Here is a 15,620-nt window from a genome sequence, read left to right on the forward strand (position 1 = left end):
AGAGAATCCAGACACGATGTCTGTGTTTAGGGTTCCGTTTTCATACCAACACAGCAGGCATGCGGTGGTTTTGTATGGCTTTCTTAACAGCATTAAACGGGCGTAAAGATCGGTTCTTAGCTTCGCCTGTGAATCTCTCAATAAACGAGAACCCCTGATCAGATTCATTGAATCTCCGCCAGTTTTTTTTTCTTTTTTCTTTTCTGGCTAAGCGAACTACTTCGCCATGTCTGTATCGCATGGGAAGCTTTCTCTTTCTTCACATAAACCTACAACCACTTTAAACGTCTTCACTTCTCTCCTCAGATCAAAGTTCTCGACATCCATCACCATCTGCATCGTCTTCCTCCTTGCTTCATTTGTAGCTATCTTTATTGGTTTTCAGGTATTCTCGTTAATCAGACCTTCATTTCTTGGTTCATTTTCTTCTTTTATGTCTTCTTCTGCATGAATTTTGTTTTAGTTTGTTTCATGACGAATGTGCTATATATACATAAGAGATCTTTGTGTTTGTTTTGAATAAGTATCACCATCAAATGAGATGAGAAACGGATCATTTGCATATTCTTTCCATCCATTTAGTTGTTTCTGTTATTATTTAAATTGAGACACTGTGATCCTTGTTCTGGTTTGATAAATGTAGACTTCAGATTCAATGTGAGGCTGATTATCTGCCAATGGTGAGATGATATGAGATGTTGATTCACGGAATCAAATGAGATGATAGGTTGTTTATCTGCATATTCATTACTTTGATTTAATTGACCGGCCATATGAACAGTAACATTGGAATCTTTTGCTGTTTTATAAACGTGGAACATGACAACTTAAATGAGCTGAGATATGTTTTGGTTATTTGCATCCTCGTTCTCTGATAATTGAGATAATAAGACATGAGCTGTTGGTTATCTGCATATTCTTATCTGATTATCTGCCAATGGTGAGATGATACGTGATGTTGATTCGCGGAATCAAATGAGATGATAGGTTGTTTATCTGTATATTCATCACTTTGATTTAATTGACCGACCATATGAACAGTAACATTGGAATCTTTTGCTGTTTTATAAACGTGGAACTTGACAACTTAAATGAGCTGAGATATGTTTTGGTTATTTGCGTCCTTGTTCTCTGATAATTGAGAAATAGGACATGAGCTGTTGGTTATCTACATATTCTTATCTGATAATCAAGATAAGGTGCAATGTAGATTCTCTATATATTTCTCTTTGTTCTTTTAATTCTTCCCAAATCTAGATTAAAGAGGAACTTTTTGATGTTTCGATCCATCCACAGGACCTGAATCTTCATATAGTTCCCTGTAAAGCTTTGACAATTTCGATGAGGTGAAAGGCACTGCTGATTATATGCATATTCTTCTCTTTGAACTTTGACATAATCGAAATGAGATGATATTTGATTATATGCATGTTATTCTCTGTGAAGTTTGATAAATGAGGGGATGGGATGGTGTTAGATGAGAGGATGATTGTTTACATGTTCTCTGCAGTTTAATTTCTTCAAGTATCGATTAGAAATTAATTATTAACCCATTCTTTTCTGTATTTTGATGGCTTTAAGTATATTTTTTTCAAACATGGACTTTTGATAAGATTTGATGAGATCGTCATCATCTGCATATTTTTCGTTTGTGGTGAAGTTTGGAAATTATGATCTGATGATTTGAGAAGAGATGTTGATTACTCACACGTTCTTCTCCATGAATTATGCTTGATATATTTGGTGCTTTTCTCTGCGAATTAAGTTCTATAAATTTGGTATTGATTCTCAATATGTTCTTCTCTGTTATGATACAGATAGTGTATTCTTGTATACATGAAAATATGGCAGAGATGATGTCTGATCGTTTTCATTACCATTTACAACATATAACTACGGATTTTCATTAAACTACTATTTTCATTAAGTGTTTGAATGTTACTTAGCGTTTGCATTGTCCTGAAGTTTGATAATATGAACTTTTTCTGTCTGTTTTTCTTTTTATGTGATAGAATCTTGGTATATTGTTGTACGGAACACTGATTGCCTTGACCAAAATAAGTTTTGTCACAATTTATCACGTAGGCTTCAAATAGTCATTCTGACCTACGTTATGAAAATGAGTTGATTATCTGCATATCCTTCTCTGCTGTGATGTATTCACTATGTTTTTTGTGATGTAAACATACAATTGACTGCAGAAATGTGTGTTTGGTTTTGTTAAGTAGAACTTGACAACGAGATGTTGATTATCTGTGTATTCTTCTTTGTGATGCAGTCATGGTATATTGTTGTAAATACAAAAACAATTGCTGGAGATAATTTAAGCCCTACTCCTTGGCACATGTTTCATCTTCCACTGGTGAATACATGGGACCGAACTGCAAGGTTTCTACCGATAGCAAAGTGCAGCTATTTAAGCTGTTCAATGCGAAATCTGTTGCCTATTCAACAACATTCGGTCCATTCAAACTCTTCAGGATCTTGTCCTGAATATTTTCAATGGATTTATGAGGATTTAGCTCCTTGGAGAAGAAGTAAGATTACTCGGGAAAATCTGAAGATGGCTCAATCGCATGCCGCATTTCGAGTTATAATTGTTGGTGGTCGTCTGTACACAGATTTCTACTATGCATGTGTGTTACCGAGAGTCATGTTTACACTTTGGGGCCTCTTGCAACTATTGGAGAGGTATCCTGGTAGGGTTCCAGATGTAGACTTGATGTTTGACTGTATGGATAGGCCTACAATAAGTAAGCACAACTATAGACATGATGGACCATCACCGCCACCACTTTTCAGATATTGCAGCGATACAAGTTCATTTGATATACCCTTTCCTGATTGGTCTTTTTGGGGATGGTATTGTCTCTCTCTCTCTCTCTCTCTCTCTCTCTCTCTCCCCACACACACACACACATTCTCCCTCCCATTAAATTTGTGACCTTCCAAATACTAAATTTGTGATATAATGAAGAAAAATCCATTGTCTGTGTTCTAAGGTCTGAACAATATAGGTGTCTCAACTTGTTGCCAATTTTGGGTAGATGATCATGGAGATATCAGATGAGCTTTTTATATGTAATAACTTGATATGACATTAGACATAAGAGGAATATTATGTCTTATGGGTGTCCCAATAGAGATAAGACGGCTGACATGTTATTATTTTAGCATGAACTACCCTCTGGCAACAGGAATGTTTTGGCATTCATTAGTTACATATTATTAAAAAGATATCCTGTGGGAGGATTGTTGAGTGATACAACAATATGAACATATGTAGGCCACAGATTGACATTCCACCCTGGACGGAAGAAGCCAAAAACATTTACATTGGATCCAAAGATATAAAATGGCAGGATAGACGTCCTACTGCATATTGGAAAGGGAACCCTGATGTTGGTTCAGATGTTCGTGTCGAGCTTTTGAAGTGTAATATCTCTGATCAACATAATTGGGGAGCTGAAATATTTCGACAGGTAAGTGTAATGAGTAAAGGACATGCATTTGTTTTGTAAATATTAACTGAACTTATCATTTCCACAGAATTGGTGGGCTGAAGGAATCGCTGGTTTCAAGGATTCAAAGGTTTCCCAGCAATGTAAGAACAGGTATGTCAATGTTTTGACATGAATCACTGCATGTTGGCATTCTCTTTGGTTTCTTGCATACTAGAAAACTTGCATACATTTCTTAATTTTCATGTGATAATGGGCAAAAAAATACCTTCCCATTTTTTACATTGTATTTGAGAGATCTGTATAGATAATAAGAGCTGTCACGTGTTAACATTGCCAAGAATCGTAAACTAAAAAGGATTAAATGCTATGGTTTACCATCATGTATTAACATTGTCGAGAATCGTAAACTAAAATGGATTAACTGCTATGGTTTAATCAAAATTTATTTAATATATTTTGAACATGTTCTGCTGTCTTTTTGATGATATATCTAAATTAAATGCTTGTGATTATTATATTTTCCAGATTTAAAATATACACAGAGGGGCATGCTTGGTCTGTGAGCTTTAAGTACATCTTTTCCTGTGATTCACCTGTGTTACTAGCAATTCCTACATACTATGAGTTTTTTACTCGGGGATTGCTGCCAATGGTGCACTATTGGCCAGTCAGGAAAAATCATTTATGCCCATCCATCAAGTTTGCAGTGGATTGGGGCAATAATCATACAGATAAGGTGTGTGCCCCATTTTTGCTTTCTGGTGTTATTGGAAAACTTGCATTAATGCTTAGAAATTGAAATAAACTAAAGATTAAGATATATGCCCCATTTTTGCTTTCTGATGTTATTGGAAAACTTGCATTAATGCTTAGAAATTGAAATAAACTAAAGATTAAGATATATAAGCTTAGGATCTTCCAACTGAGGTTTTTACCTAGTGATGGCCAATTGTTGTGCATCAATACACATGTTCCCAAACACATTACGATTTTGTTCATCAATTGGTTGAGTTACTTAATGGTATTTGCTTCTGATTGTTTATAGTATTGTTTTCTACTTGACTTTATTAAGATAATAAATTTTTAATTAGTGGTCATAAGAATCATTGAAATAATATTGTGTAGTGATAGACAATTGCTGTGCATATGCATGGGGTCCCAAACACGTTACTTAGGCAAAGATACACTAATGTTATGATGTAATGCTAGATCCTCACGACCTTTCCCTGTAAATGTATGAAGCATGTGGACAAAACATTATTGTATGATGCATTTCATAATTTTGGCTCCAACATCATGGATGTAATACTTATTGATGATTATTAATCAAATCCTAGGATGCTACAGCAGCTAAGTCTTTAAGATTTGATGAACTTATTCCACATGAATAATATAATGGCAGGATCGTAACAGATTTGTCCTGGAAAACAAACTCATGTTGCTTGTTTCATCTAGTTAATTTTCGATGGAATTGAACAACAGTAAAATTGTGTATCTTGTATGACAGGCAAAGCAGATAGGCAAGGCAGGCCAGGAGTTCATGTGGAGAAACCTTACGATGGATTATGTGTATGATTATATGTTCCATTTGCTTAGCGAGTATTCAAAGCTTCAGGGCTTCAAGCCTGTAGTTCCTTCCAGCGCACAACTTTTGTGTGAAAAATCTTTTTTTTGTTTTGCTGATGATCCAAAGATCAAAGATTTTCTCAGGAGATCTAAATCAACAGTTTCAAATATGCCACCTTGTATATTCCCGCATTATGATCATCAATATATACAAAATATTGAGCGCCAAAGGGAGCAGAATACAGAAAAAATTGGGGGATGGGAGGAAAAAGCTTCTGTACAAATAAATGCTCACTGACTCTCCATCCGTTTCATTTTTTACATGAAAGGTATACTGAATTTTTACAAAAATAAAACATTGCTTGTATGTTCAAAAGGCAGTAAGTTGCTTGAACCTACAATGTTTTGTTCATGCTTCTTGCACATTTTTGTATACTATCTTTCACTTTCATTCACTGCATCACCATTCGTGATTTTTTTTGCCCTATACTCAAGCTAGTGTAGCTATACAATAATCATATCAATCCATGTCTAAATATGGGATCATTGTGTGCATTTATTTACATCTCAGAAAATTCAACAATGATTAGAAAGCAGAAACACAAGCTACATATTGTGAGCATTCATTCTAATAAGAGGAATACTTCTGCAATATCCAGCAGTGCCAACAAGAAAAATAACATTTCCCCTCCCAGCATTCACTCTCCAACATAAACTACAAAAACGTGCAGGAAAATAAAACAATGCCATCCCATTTATTATTTGTGCAGAAGTATTCTAGACAGTTTAATTGAATGACAATTTTTCTCAGATAACAGTTATCCTGCATTGACACTGAAGTATTCATTCAGGACAAGAGAAAAGGAGGGAATGTTTTGATTATTTCAAAGACTGTTGGTATGTTTTTATGCATTTTTTATAGTAAACTATTTAGACAATAGTTTAGGAGAAAGGGAGAATGGACAATAAAATAGATTTGTATTCATCCATGAGAGCTGACCTATGGGACCAAATAAACGTGTCTTGGACATGAATCCTTCCCAAGAAATGGGGGGTTACTATACAGTGAAAATTCGCCAAGTGAAAGTAATGCTCAGATATGCTCAATACCAGGATTGGAGCACTATCTGTTTAGGAAAGGATATACTTAATCATGTCTTCTCACATAAAGGAAAATAACAGGTGAATGTAAACTAAAGCTAGATGCATAAGTGAAGATTATGCAATCATCCAAATATTGGTAGCAAGACAGATCAATTGATTTACTCAGTACCAATTTCTGACAAAATGGCATATAATAATCGATGTGAGCTCAACCTACCAAATAACAATCCCTCTTCATTTCTTGCACCTTTTTCCCTTTGTGTATCAACCCAATAATTCATATGTATTTTGCACAATGCCTACCAATTGCATCTCTCTTCACTTCTTGCACCCTTTTCTGTTCCAGTGTATCTACTCAATAATTAGTATGTATTGCAATTTACTTAATTGATCTTTACTAGAAAGCATGGTTTTTATTTTTAGACCAAATGGCACATAAATGTATCTCAACTTGATAGTTTGTACCAACTACATTGTCTTCATTTCTTGAGCCTTTTTAATAGCACAGAATTTATTTTCTTCACTTATATTAATCTTTTGACATAATACAAGGATCACAGATGTTGAAAGCCTCCTTATGAGGGAATACAATATTGAAATGTACATGCATCATTTGTCATGGAATGGGATTCTATCACATGGAAACCATGATTTTGTTAGATGATACTCTGTTATAAATTTCGACATGTCATCATCAGATATGGTGGTCCACCAAGCAGCAGATAGGAATCCCAACTTTACAACTTGGAAGGAGGACTCAGGATTTTCAGACCTGCAACATTCAGTCTCAAATTAAGACAACTCCTTTCAAAATTGACGAGAAAAAAAAAATGTAGTTTGGGATCTTATACCCAAATTTTTGGAATTGACTATGCTGGGGCAAGCAGCAGGTGGTTCCGAATTTTCATCCAAAAAGGGCAACACATTGTTTGCATCAAACCAAACTGGGTAACCTTTGAGTTTCCCCTAATGTTGCAAAGCAATTTTGTTGTTTAAACAATATTTAACAAAATGTGTTCTTTAAAGAAAGAGGTAAGACAAACTCACGAGAACATTTAGAGCTGCAAGAGTCGCCATCCCTTCACGAGTCCACTGAATGCAACAGTAATGATTTAGTTTCTACACATTATGATATGAGAAACATTATCCAGGCTGGTCTCTATATAAGCGTAAATATATGTATATCATGATTACAGCCAGACATATAAGGGAGAATTTAGGCATGGATAATAAAACATTTTTCCTTCACATAACCTTTGATGCAGAAGCTATATGTGGTACAACCACAGCATTAGGCAGCTCAGCTAGTCCAGGCTTCATAAAGGGTTCATCCTGAGAGCAATGCCATGTACATTAGCATTTAAGCATCATAACCCAAAGAATAATATCTGAAATTGTACAGTAAGGTATCAAGGTGGATAATAAAACCTCAAAAACATCAAGAGCAGCTCGGAATTGTGGGTTTGCCTTCAAGTGTTGAACCAAAGCCTCTTCATCAATGATTGGTCCTCTACTAGCATTCACCAATATAGCATTCTATTTTTCCATAAAAGAATTGCAAAAGTACCTCATTAGAATTGAACCAACATTGTTCAAGCTTCTCAGTTAAAAGGCTCACCTCTTTCATCATTCCAAGCCGAGACGAGTTCATGAGATGATAAGTAGTTTTGTCCAGAACAGGGTGCAGACTAACCTGTTTCCAAATGTCATATTGATCAGATTTAAATTGAGGTAAAACATGCAAAGAGAAGTCACTTCCATGCAATTAAGCATTCAGGACTAGCACCTAGAATTGAGAATGGAACTAGAAAATGACATTTCTGCTCTTCAAATTGCAATCTAACTTCAGCTTCTATGTACTACATTTTTATCATTCATTGCAAAATGGCAACATTAACTTTGTCATATAGCCTACCACATCAGACAACCTTAGCACTTCTTCAACCGTTTGAACCCTTTTCCAAGTCACCGGTATCTCCCCTTGAGATTTCAAGAAATCACCATAAGCTGTAAAACAACAGTCCATTGATATCGAAACAATGATCAAGAACATGTTAATCTAAAACATTCAGTAATGATATGAACCTGTCACAAATTTCTCCAACCGAGTTGCCTGATAAAGGTCATAATAGACGACATTCATCTTAAATCCTTCAACCTGTAAGATTATTGTAGTATTGTTATCTGTCTCTCTCACTGGAGTCATCTCTCTTTAGAGTGTTATCATGGGCCACCAGTCACCCTCAATTAGTCATCTTATCACGGAGCCTTTTGAAGTCATTATTTGTATCGTTTCATTAACTCTCTCTCTCCAGATTAAAAAATATGGCCTCAATTCGTTTCTATGTATTGGACGTGATCATACATATCTTGGATTCTCATTCTAGGGCTCTCAACTAGCATGTTAGCACATGAATCAGTTCCCTCCAATTGGCTGAGATAGGGAAGGGTGATAAAAAACTATCAACACCAAAGACGGGCAAATAATTGTGAGTACACTAAGGTCATGCTCTCAACTTAGATCTATTTGATCTATCAGATAAAAAAACGTATAGAAAGTCTTTACCATCATCCTGGCATAGGCAGATCCAATTCTTCCAGCCCCAATGATACCTACAGTCTGCCCTTTCAACAAGTTCCCAATGAATCTGCAGAAAATGAGCTTCAAGTGTTCACATTTTCATCCTCTGTAACTCATCAGTAGATGAAATATAACATGGGCATTGCATAAAAGTAGAAACAGCATAAACCTACATACAATGTGGGAAGCCAGCCATCATATTTGCCTGCACGCATGAAAGCATCAGCCTCGACCACTCTTCGGGCCGCTGTGAGGGTTAAGGATGCTGCTAGCTCGGCTGTTGTTTCTGTAAGGACGCCCTAGATTTTGTTTAACTGTACACAGGTTAGAAAACTCAACAATAAAACCATCGAACAGACATGTTGTGAGAGTTTCTACACTATAGGAGAGTATATAGGATTGTAGCTCACTGGAGTGTTTCCAACAGCGATCCCATGATGCGTTGCCGCAGTCACATCCACATTATTGAACCCAACGGCCATGTTGCTGAATGCATGACCCCCAGCTTTCTTGAGAGTGGCAAAAAGATCATCTCCCCAGTCTTCTGTAAGCTGAAATAGTTTTCCCACATGTGTAAGTCTATGAAAACAATGTTCTTAATTTATATGGAAATGTAGGAAACTTTTGCTTTACCTGACCAATAACACCATCACAGTGGTCACCAATCAACTTCTTGATATCTTCGACACTAAGAATAGTCTTTTTGGCTGTACATATCTGATAACAATTGACAGGCCGTCAATACCATATGGAACAGCTATTCTTTTTGGGGATTCTTAATAGCAAGCCTTTCCATGCATACACATGCATTAATTAACGAGTAAAATCAAGAGCGGGATCCCATTCACATGCAACCATACACCATCCATCATACAATCACATTGATCTCTGATCAATTTCTGGAGATATGCAAGCCAAAGGACAGTCCTTGCTGTGCAAATGTGATTGAATTTACCAGGTATCAGGTATGTGTTCATAGAGATGCATCCAGCAACAAATGCAATCAAAATGAGGCTAAAATCCAAAAGGGAACATTGGAAGATGGTGAATATATGCATATAAATGCACCATGAAATGTGAGCAAGAAGAATCTGAGCTCCATATAAATACCTGTATAAGTGACCAACTGTGCATACAAAAGAAAAAACTAAACTCCATCCAGTAGCCTATATATTGCGACCAAATAGTATCCATCTAGAAGAATATATATATATATATATATGCTGTAATGAATACAATCAAGAAGAACCTAAATTCCATCTAGAATCCCATAGATTTCAAACACATACGATCCGACCTAAATGCTATACATGGCAACTATGCATTGTTCCATGAGACTGAAGAATGGCAATAGTATATACCTTAGACCAATGCAAATGGATGTGTATGCCTGTGACGCAATCCGTAGTGTGTGCGCGTGTGGATTGAAGTCCATGGAAAAAGGTAAAAGCTTACCTCAACACGGAATCCGGCATCGACAAGAAGCTTGATCCAGCGAGACCCAGGCATAGGCTTAGTACTGATTACTCTAACTCGGCCGCGAGGGTTGTGAACTTCGACAGGAAGGTGTGAAGAAGCCATGGCGATGGGAGGTCGGACCGAGAAGAGACAGGGAGCTTCTGTGCGGAGAATGGTGAGGAGGCTCGCACCTCGAAATTAAGTATTCTCTCTCTCTCTCGGGATAGATAGGGTATTCTTTCTGGACCTCAAATTCGAATGTGTTTTTTGTTTTTATCATATCCTCACGAGGGAGGAGTTTTAGAACAATTGTGTGTGTGTGTGTGCAATCAATCAAGCCAAGCATCATGAATTTCTATGTTGCAAGGAAAGTGTTCGATATATGGCCTAGAAGCCTTGGATCAAATGGCCAATTAGGATTAGGTCTTCCTCATTCAACGTTTGGCCTAGAAACATTGGATCTAATGGATAAATTAGGATAAAAGGAAATTGGCCTAGAAACCTTGGATCTAATGACAAATTAGGATCAAGTTTTCCTGATGCAATGTTTGCTAAGTTCACAGAGGTTTCCATGATCGAGCTAAATATGGTGTGCTAAGGTGGAGCTTTGGTCGCTACTCTTTATTTGTAGCCAAACTCGTGGGCTAGAATATTAAAGGTAGTCTTTCAATGGGGACGAAGAATATTTTGGGGACTTTACTAATATTTTAGTTCTAGAAACATCACGAGAATCCTCACTCCCCCAATCTTGTGTTTGTAAAAAAAACAAAATTAGACACCATGCATGAATATTTATAGAGAATCCTTGGTTTGGCTTATGCAACATGAAACTTTTATGTTAAATCAAAAGGTTAGAACCACTGCAAAACTAACGTAACGTTGTGCCCAAGGCGTATTATTAAAATACTATTTGACAAGTGACCTCCTAAACCCTCAAAAGTAGCGAACATTCCTAAATCTAACATTAGGTCGTACCCAATGCTTCTTATTATGATAATCTTTTCCAAGAGATTGAAGTTCTCACATTGCTCATATAAATATACAAAAGATCTTAATGTGTACTTCCATGCTACGATCAAACATAATCAAGATGCTTTAGATTCATATATGAGAAGGATGTGAAATATAGCTTGACACCCCTCTAAATCAATCACATGTAACCAGGCCTCTAGATGTCATCACATAACATCATTACCTTACTTTGATTATCAAATGTTGGAACATATCATTTAAACTCATCTGAATATAATACCTCAGTATTGAGCCACCCAAAGTTCAACAAAAGAGACTGTCCTACCATATCCCACTCAATGGCTAAAAACTCCTTTATAGTGGACTTGTATGTGACAGAATTGTGTTGTCAAGATTTATATTAAGACTTCATTGCAACACTAGAATATCCTATATACAATTTAATAATGTGATACTTCATCTCTCAATATTGCTAAGGTGACCAGAAGAGGTCAAGAACAGTTTGCACAATGATGACACCACTTCCAATTGCTAAACCTTTGGTCATCACAAACCAATATGCAATAGAGCTATGTAGAGAGTTATATATTTAATCCTATATATCATTCCATTCCTGTGATATACATACCATCTCAATTTGGCCAAAAAGTTTGTACAATGATTTGGCTTCAGTATTGAGTTATGTACTCAAGTGATACAATTGTACAGCTCTGTTACATATACTGAACCCATGGTGTCAACCAAGGTTTGACAAGAGACTTTCGAAAGTCTCACTCAAAACAACACCCGTTTGTTTAGGTTGCTTGGAATACAAGAGATCCAGAGCAAGGGAAGAAGTGCTGCCAATGATTGGATCAGAATACCCAATGGCAAACCCACAAAGCTATCTACCGATAGATTCAAGAAGGAAGCCAGCATGGTTCCTGTATATCCACTCACAATGAGAGCCAAACAATGGCATGACATGAAGAAAGCAAGCAACGATGCTTCACTTCCCGGAGGACAAAGTTGTGATAGCATGATTGAGAATGGCAAAACTTTGAATTGCGCAATGGCTTCCACAAATGCAGAAGCCCCCAATATGTAAAATCGATCTGGAATCCCAGCCTTTATGTTCAATCGGCACACTAAAAAGATATCCGACATCATACAAATTGCTGATAAGATTTGCAAAACCATTATAACCTTCCGAGGGGAAGATTTCTTGAAGTACAGATTATATAAGATGCTTCCAGCAAACAAACCCATTTGCCCCATTACTTTTGCAAGACCCAAGAAAGTGGGAGGAATCTTGAGGTGTTGCGTTTGATAGAAAAACAAGCTCCCTCCCAATGTGGGTACCATTGCATATGATAACACAAACCATGTAAGAGGACTCGAAATCTGAGGATTAGTCACCAATTGCATAAGTTTTATGCCTTGGGTTTTCACCATTGAAAGAGATTCATCCTTACACATTCTCTTTGTTTTCTTCCTTTGGAGCTCAGAATTGAATGAACTTTCCTTAACGAACATACAAACAACCACTTGACTAGCCACCACGATAGAGAAGATGCCGAACATTACAGTTGACCTCAGCTTTGACAAGGCCATGCCTGCAGTCAAGTTTCCTGTAATTCCTCCAAATGCTAAAGCTATCCAAAAGAAGGATTGAAGCTCTCCCTTTGCGTTTCCTCTCTCTTTACTAATAGCCTTAGCAACTAATGCGTCATTTACGACCTCTGCTATTGCGGCCCCAGTATTGCTTAACAGGAGCAAGCCCATCAATGGAATAATGGAATAACGCATTCCTGAATGGAGAGCGATTGTTGACCAAGAAACTACTTGTATCAAACCTGGGTATTTATATGACACAATTCGCAAAGAACTGATCAATAATTGAGATACAAATGTAAGTTTCAATATGAAATCACTGATTGAACCGACCATGACTTTCACCTCAACAAATAAACCAATACTGATTCACCTTTCACTAACTGAATAAATTATTATTCTCCTATGCTAAAAATGTGGAGCGACCATATACATATACAAACCGAAGGTTTAACAAGTGGAAAAAATGATTGAAATATACCTGCAATCATCAAATAGGGCAATTTCCGTGGATTTCCAGCATCTGATATGATGCCAAAAACAGGTTTAATAACCATGGGCAAATTCACTGTAGATTGCAAAAATTGCAACGTAGCTGGGTTGACACAAAACCCATCTTTAAAGTGAAAAGACATGGCCAACCATGGGAAGCATCGGAATCCTTGAATAAAATAACCTAGTCCTAAAAGCCAAAGAAATGAAGAACCATACTTATGACTCATATCATCAATCCATACCATAAAATATTTCAACGAGAAGATGCGAAAAAATAAGTGTATATGACGATTTTGATCTTCCAAGTCCAATATTCGAGCAATCGAAAACCCTGAGAAGATGAGAGCTTCTTTTGCTCTTGATGTTAGCAGAACTCTGATTTTGTTAGTTCTCGTACAAGAGAACATATCCATGGTCTCTAGATTATAGAGCATGTTTTTCCTTGCTGATAACCTGTTGAGTTGAGATCTACAATAATATAGCAGAAATCTCCACCATTGCATGTTTTTCCCCATTATATAATTCTGGCAGAGGAACTGCGAAAATGGATCCAAACTTGTCTCAACCTGAGGCAAAAAACAAGAATCTGATGGAGGAACGTCATCAGAAGGAGGAGGAGGAGGAGAAGAAGAAAATGACCCACTGTCTACGAAACCACTTTGGATAAAACCACTCCGGAATCTATCCCAGCGGTGGAAAGTTTGTGCATCAGAAAACCCGCCCATGTCTGAAGAAGAAGGAGGAGGAGGAGGAGGTATGGAACATGGGCAGAAACAGAAGCTCTTTGCAGATAAATTACGTTTACTAAAGAGCTCCAGAAAGCATGGTCGCTTGCCACCAACATAGGCATGGCGAAGAGCCGAGAGCTGTGAAGAAGGTGCGGAAGAGAAGCGATGAAATCTTGAGAGGGGTGGTGTGAGGTCCATTAGGGAAGAGCATTGCAGAGCCACCAAAGTGAGAAAGGCTTACACCTTCTTCTTCTTCTTCTTCTTCTTCTTCTTCTTCTTCTTCTTCTTCACCTTGGATGGATGGACATGATGGCCATACTTATGGTTATTCAACTTATAACTTATAATACTCGAGGTCTCTCAAATAGAACTAAAAGTGGGATTGGGTCCCACACAGAATCCAAATGTCTACTCTCTCTTTTTCAAAACATTATTCATTCATGAGTCTTTTCTTGGGGTGGGGGGGATTTTATTGGAATGTTTTTTTTTCCCCGAGCCGAGCCCAAAGCGATGATGATATGTGTGTATCAATCATTGGTTCCCTAGTCCCTCATGATTGGGAAACTTCTTCGTTAGTTCTCACATGAAACTAGCAGAACATGCCTGTGGAAAACTGTGTGTGTGTGTGTGTGTGTGTGTGTGTGTGTGTGTGTGCATGTGCATGCCTGTATCATGTTTGCATATATCCGAATGTTGAGTCATGTGTGCATTCGTGCATTCGGAGTGTTAATGCTCAATTGGATTCCTTTGGCGTCATCAAACATGCTTGTGGAAAACTACATATGCATATGTGTGTGTATGCATGCATGTATGCATATAGTTGAACGTCGGGTCAAGTGCATTCACGCATTCGAAGTATCAATGCTCAATTTGATTCCTTCGGCATCATCAAGTGCCCATTGTTACTCCTATTTAGAAAACCTTTCCCATTGCCTGTCGATCGAGGGAACTACACGAACACACTAGATATAACTACATATATTGTCATTTCTATTTCTATTCGAACCTCGAGCCACATATGCATTCATGCGTTGGACATGTGAAGGTTCAATTAGTTTTTCAATCAATGTCATCAAGTGTCCTTGGATGTGCCGAAAGTATGGGTATGTATATGTGTCACCAAATCATCAATACCAATAGTGTTCTAGAATTTTTCTTTTCCTAAGTAACCTCCCATTTGATTTCGGGACTATTGTATGGATTTGATTTTGGTGTGCCAAACGTAGGAACTAAGGGTTGCATGTTAGTGATCTCAAGTCACAAACAAATAAGAGTTTAGAAATTTTGATGAAGAGGCGTATATAATAATTTATCTCCCTCGTTCTCGCCACGACAATTACTCAAGTGTCATAAGAGAGTGAGGGAGGTCGGTTCTCGTCATCAAACCAAGGTTTCCTTGAATCATGATTCCTCAAACCAAGGTTTCCTCTAACTACGTCCAACATGAGCTTACACCCCTTACCACATATTTTCTTTGAGGGCATGGCTATCTGACATTGACTAGTAGCCTCATTGGTGGATCTTGCAAACCTCATGACTTCACTTACCTAACAACCCTACAGAATCTCATCCATCAAGAATATCACATAAAAACTTGGACAATACTTCACAAGTTAATATATATCACACCACATGACCCAAAGACCACGTTGGGTCACA

General features: G+C 37.3%; 3 protein-coding genes across 4 annotated transcripts; 1 reads left to right on the top strand and 2 right to left on the bottom strand.

Moving 5' to 3' along the window:
* Positions 1–5,735, top strand: LOC147859579 (O-glucosyltransferase rumi-like protein (DUF821)). 2 transcript variants are annotated; one of them, XM_087325967.1, is made up of 7 exons: positions 1–385; positions 2,279–2,862; positions 3,287–3,482; positions 3,550–3,614; positions 3,990–4,200; positions 4,972–5,359; positions 5,628–5,735. In XM_087325967.1, the coding sequence occupies exons 1-6, from the start codon at positions 227–229 to the stop codon at positions 5,326–5,328; spliced, it is 1,572 nt and encodes a 523-aa protein (XP_087182093.1). In that variant the 5' UTR covers positions 1–226; the 3' UTR covers positions 5,329–5,359; positions 5,628–5,735. The 2 variants fall into 2 exon arrangements, with proteins under 2 accessions (XP_087182093.1, XP_087182092.1); XM_087325966.1 differs by having other exon boundaries at positions 5,602–5,656.
* An 892-nt stretch (positions 5,736–6,627) lies between these two features.
* Positions 6,628–10,389, bottom strand: HPR (hydroxypyruvate reductase). The gene is made up of 13 exons (XM_087325956.1): positions 10,171–10,389; positions 9,349–9,432; positions 9,126–9,266; positions 8,893–9,014; positions 8,701–8,782; positions 8,220–8,292; positions 8,050–8,141; positions 7,753–7,827; positions 7,563–7,670; positions 7,389–7,466; positions 7,182–7,226; positions 6,986–7,100; positions 6,628–6,906 (listed from the first exon to the last, which is right to left on the bottom strand). The coding sequence occupies exons 1-13, from the start codon at positions 10,294–10,296 to the stop codon at positions 6,872–6,874; spliced, it is 1,176 nt and encodes a 391-aa protein (XP_087182082.1). The 5' UTR covers positions 10,297–10,389; the 3' UTR covers positions 6,628–6,871.
* Positions 10,390–11,398: 1,009 nt separating this feature from the next.
* Positions 11,399–14,249, bottom strand: LOC147859581 (putative folate-biopterin transporter 7). Its single transcript, XM_087325954.1, has 2 exons — positions 13,220–14,249; positions 11,399–12,980 (listed from the first exon to the last, which is right to left on the bottom strand). Exons 1-2 carry the CDS (start codon positions 14,157–14,159, stop codon positions 11,920–11,922), a joined length of 2,001 nt encoding a protein of 666 aa, XP_087182080.1. The 5' UTR covers positions 14,160–14,249; the 3' UTR covers positions 11,399–11,919.
* Between the last annotated feature and the right edge of the window lie 1,371 nt (positions 14,250–15,620).

The sequence above is a fragment of the Azolla caroliniana genome, unplaced genomic scaffold, assembly GCF_043228905.1.
Source record: "Azolla caroliniana isolate FFs.n. ecotype wild unplaced genomic scaffold, voAzoCaro1.0.p SCAF_10, whole genome shotgun sequence".
NCBI lineage: Eukaryota > Viridiplantae > Streptophyta > Polypodiopsida > Salviniales > Salviniaceae > Azolla > Azolla caroliniana.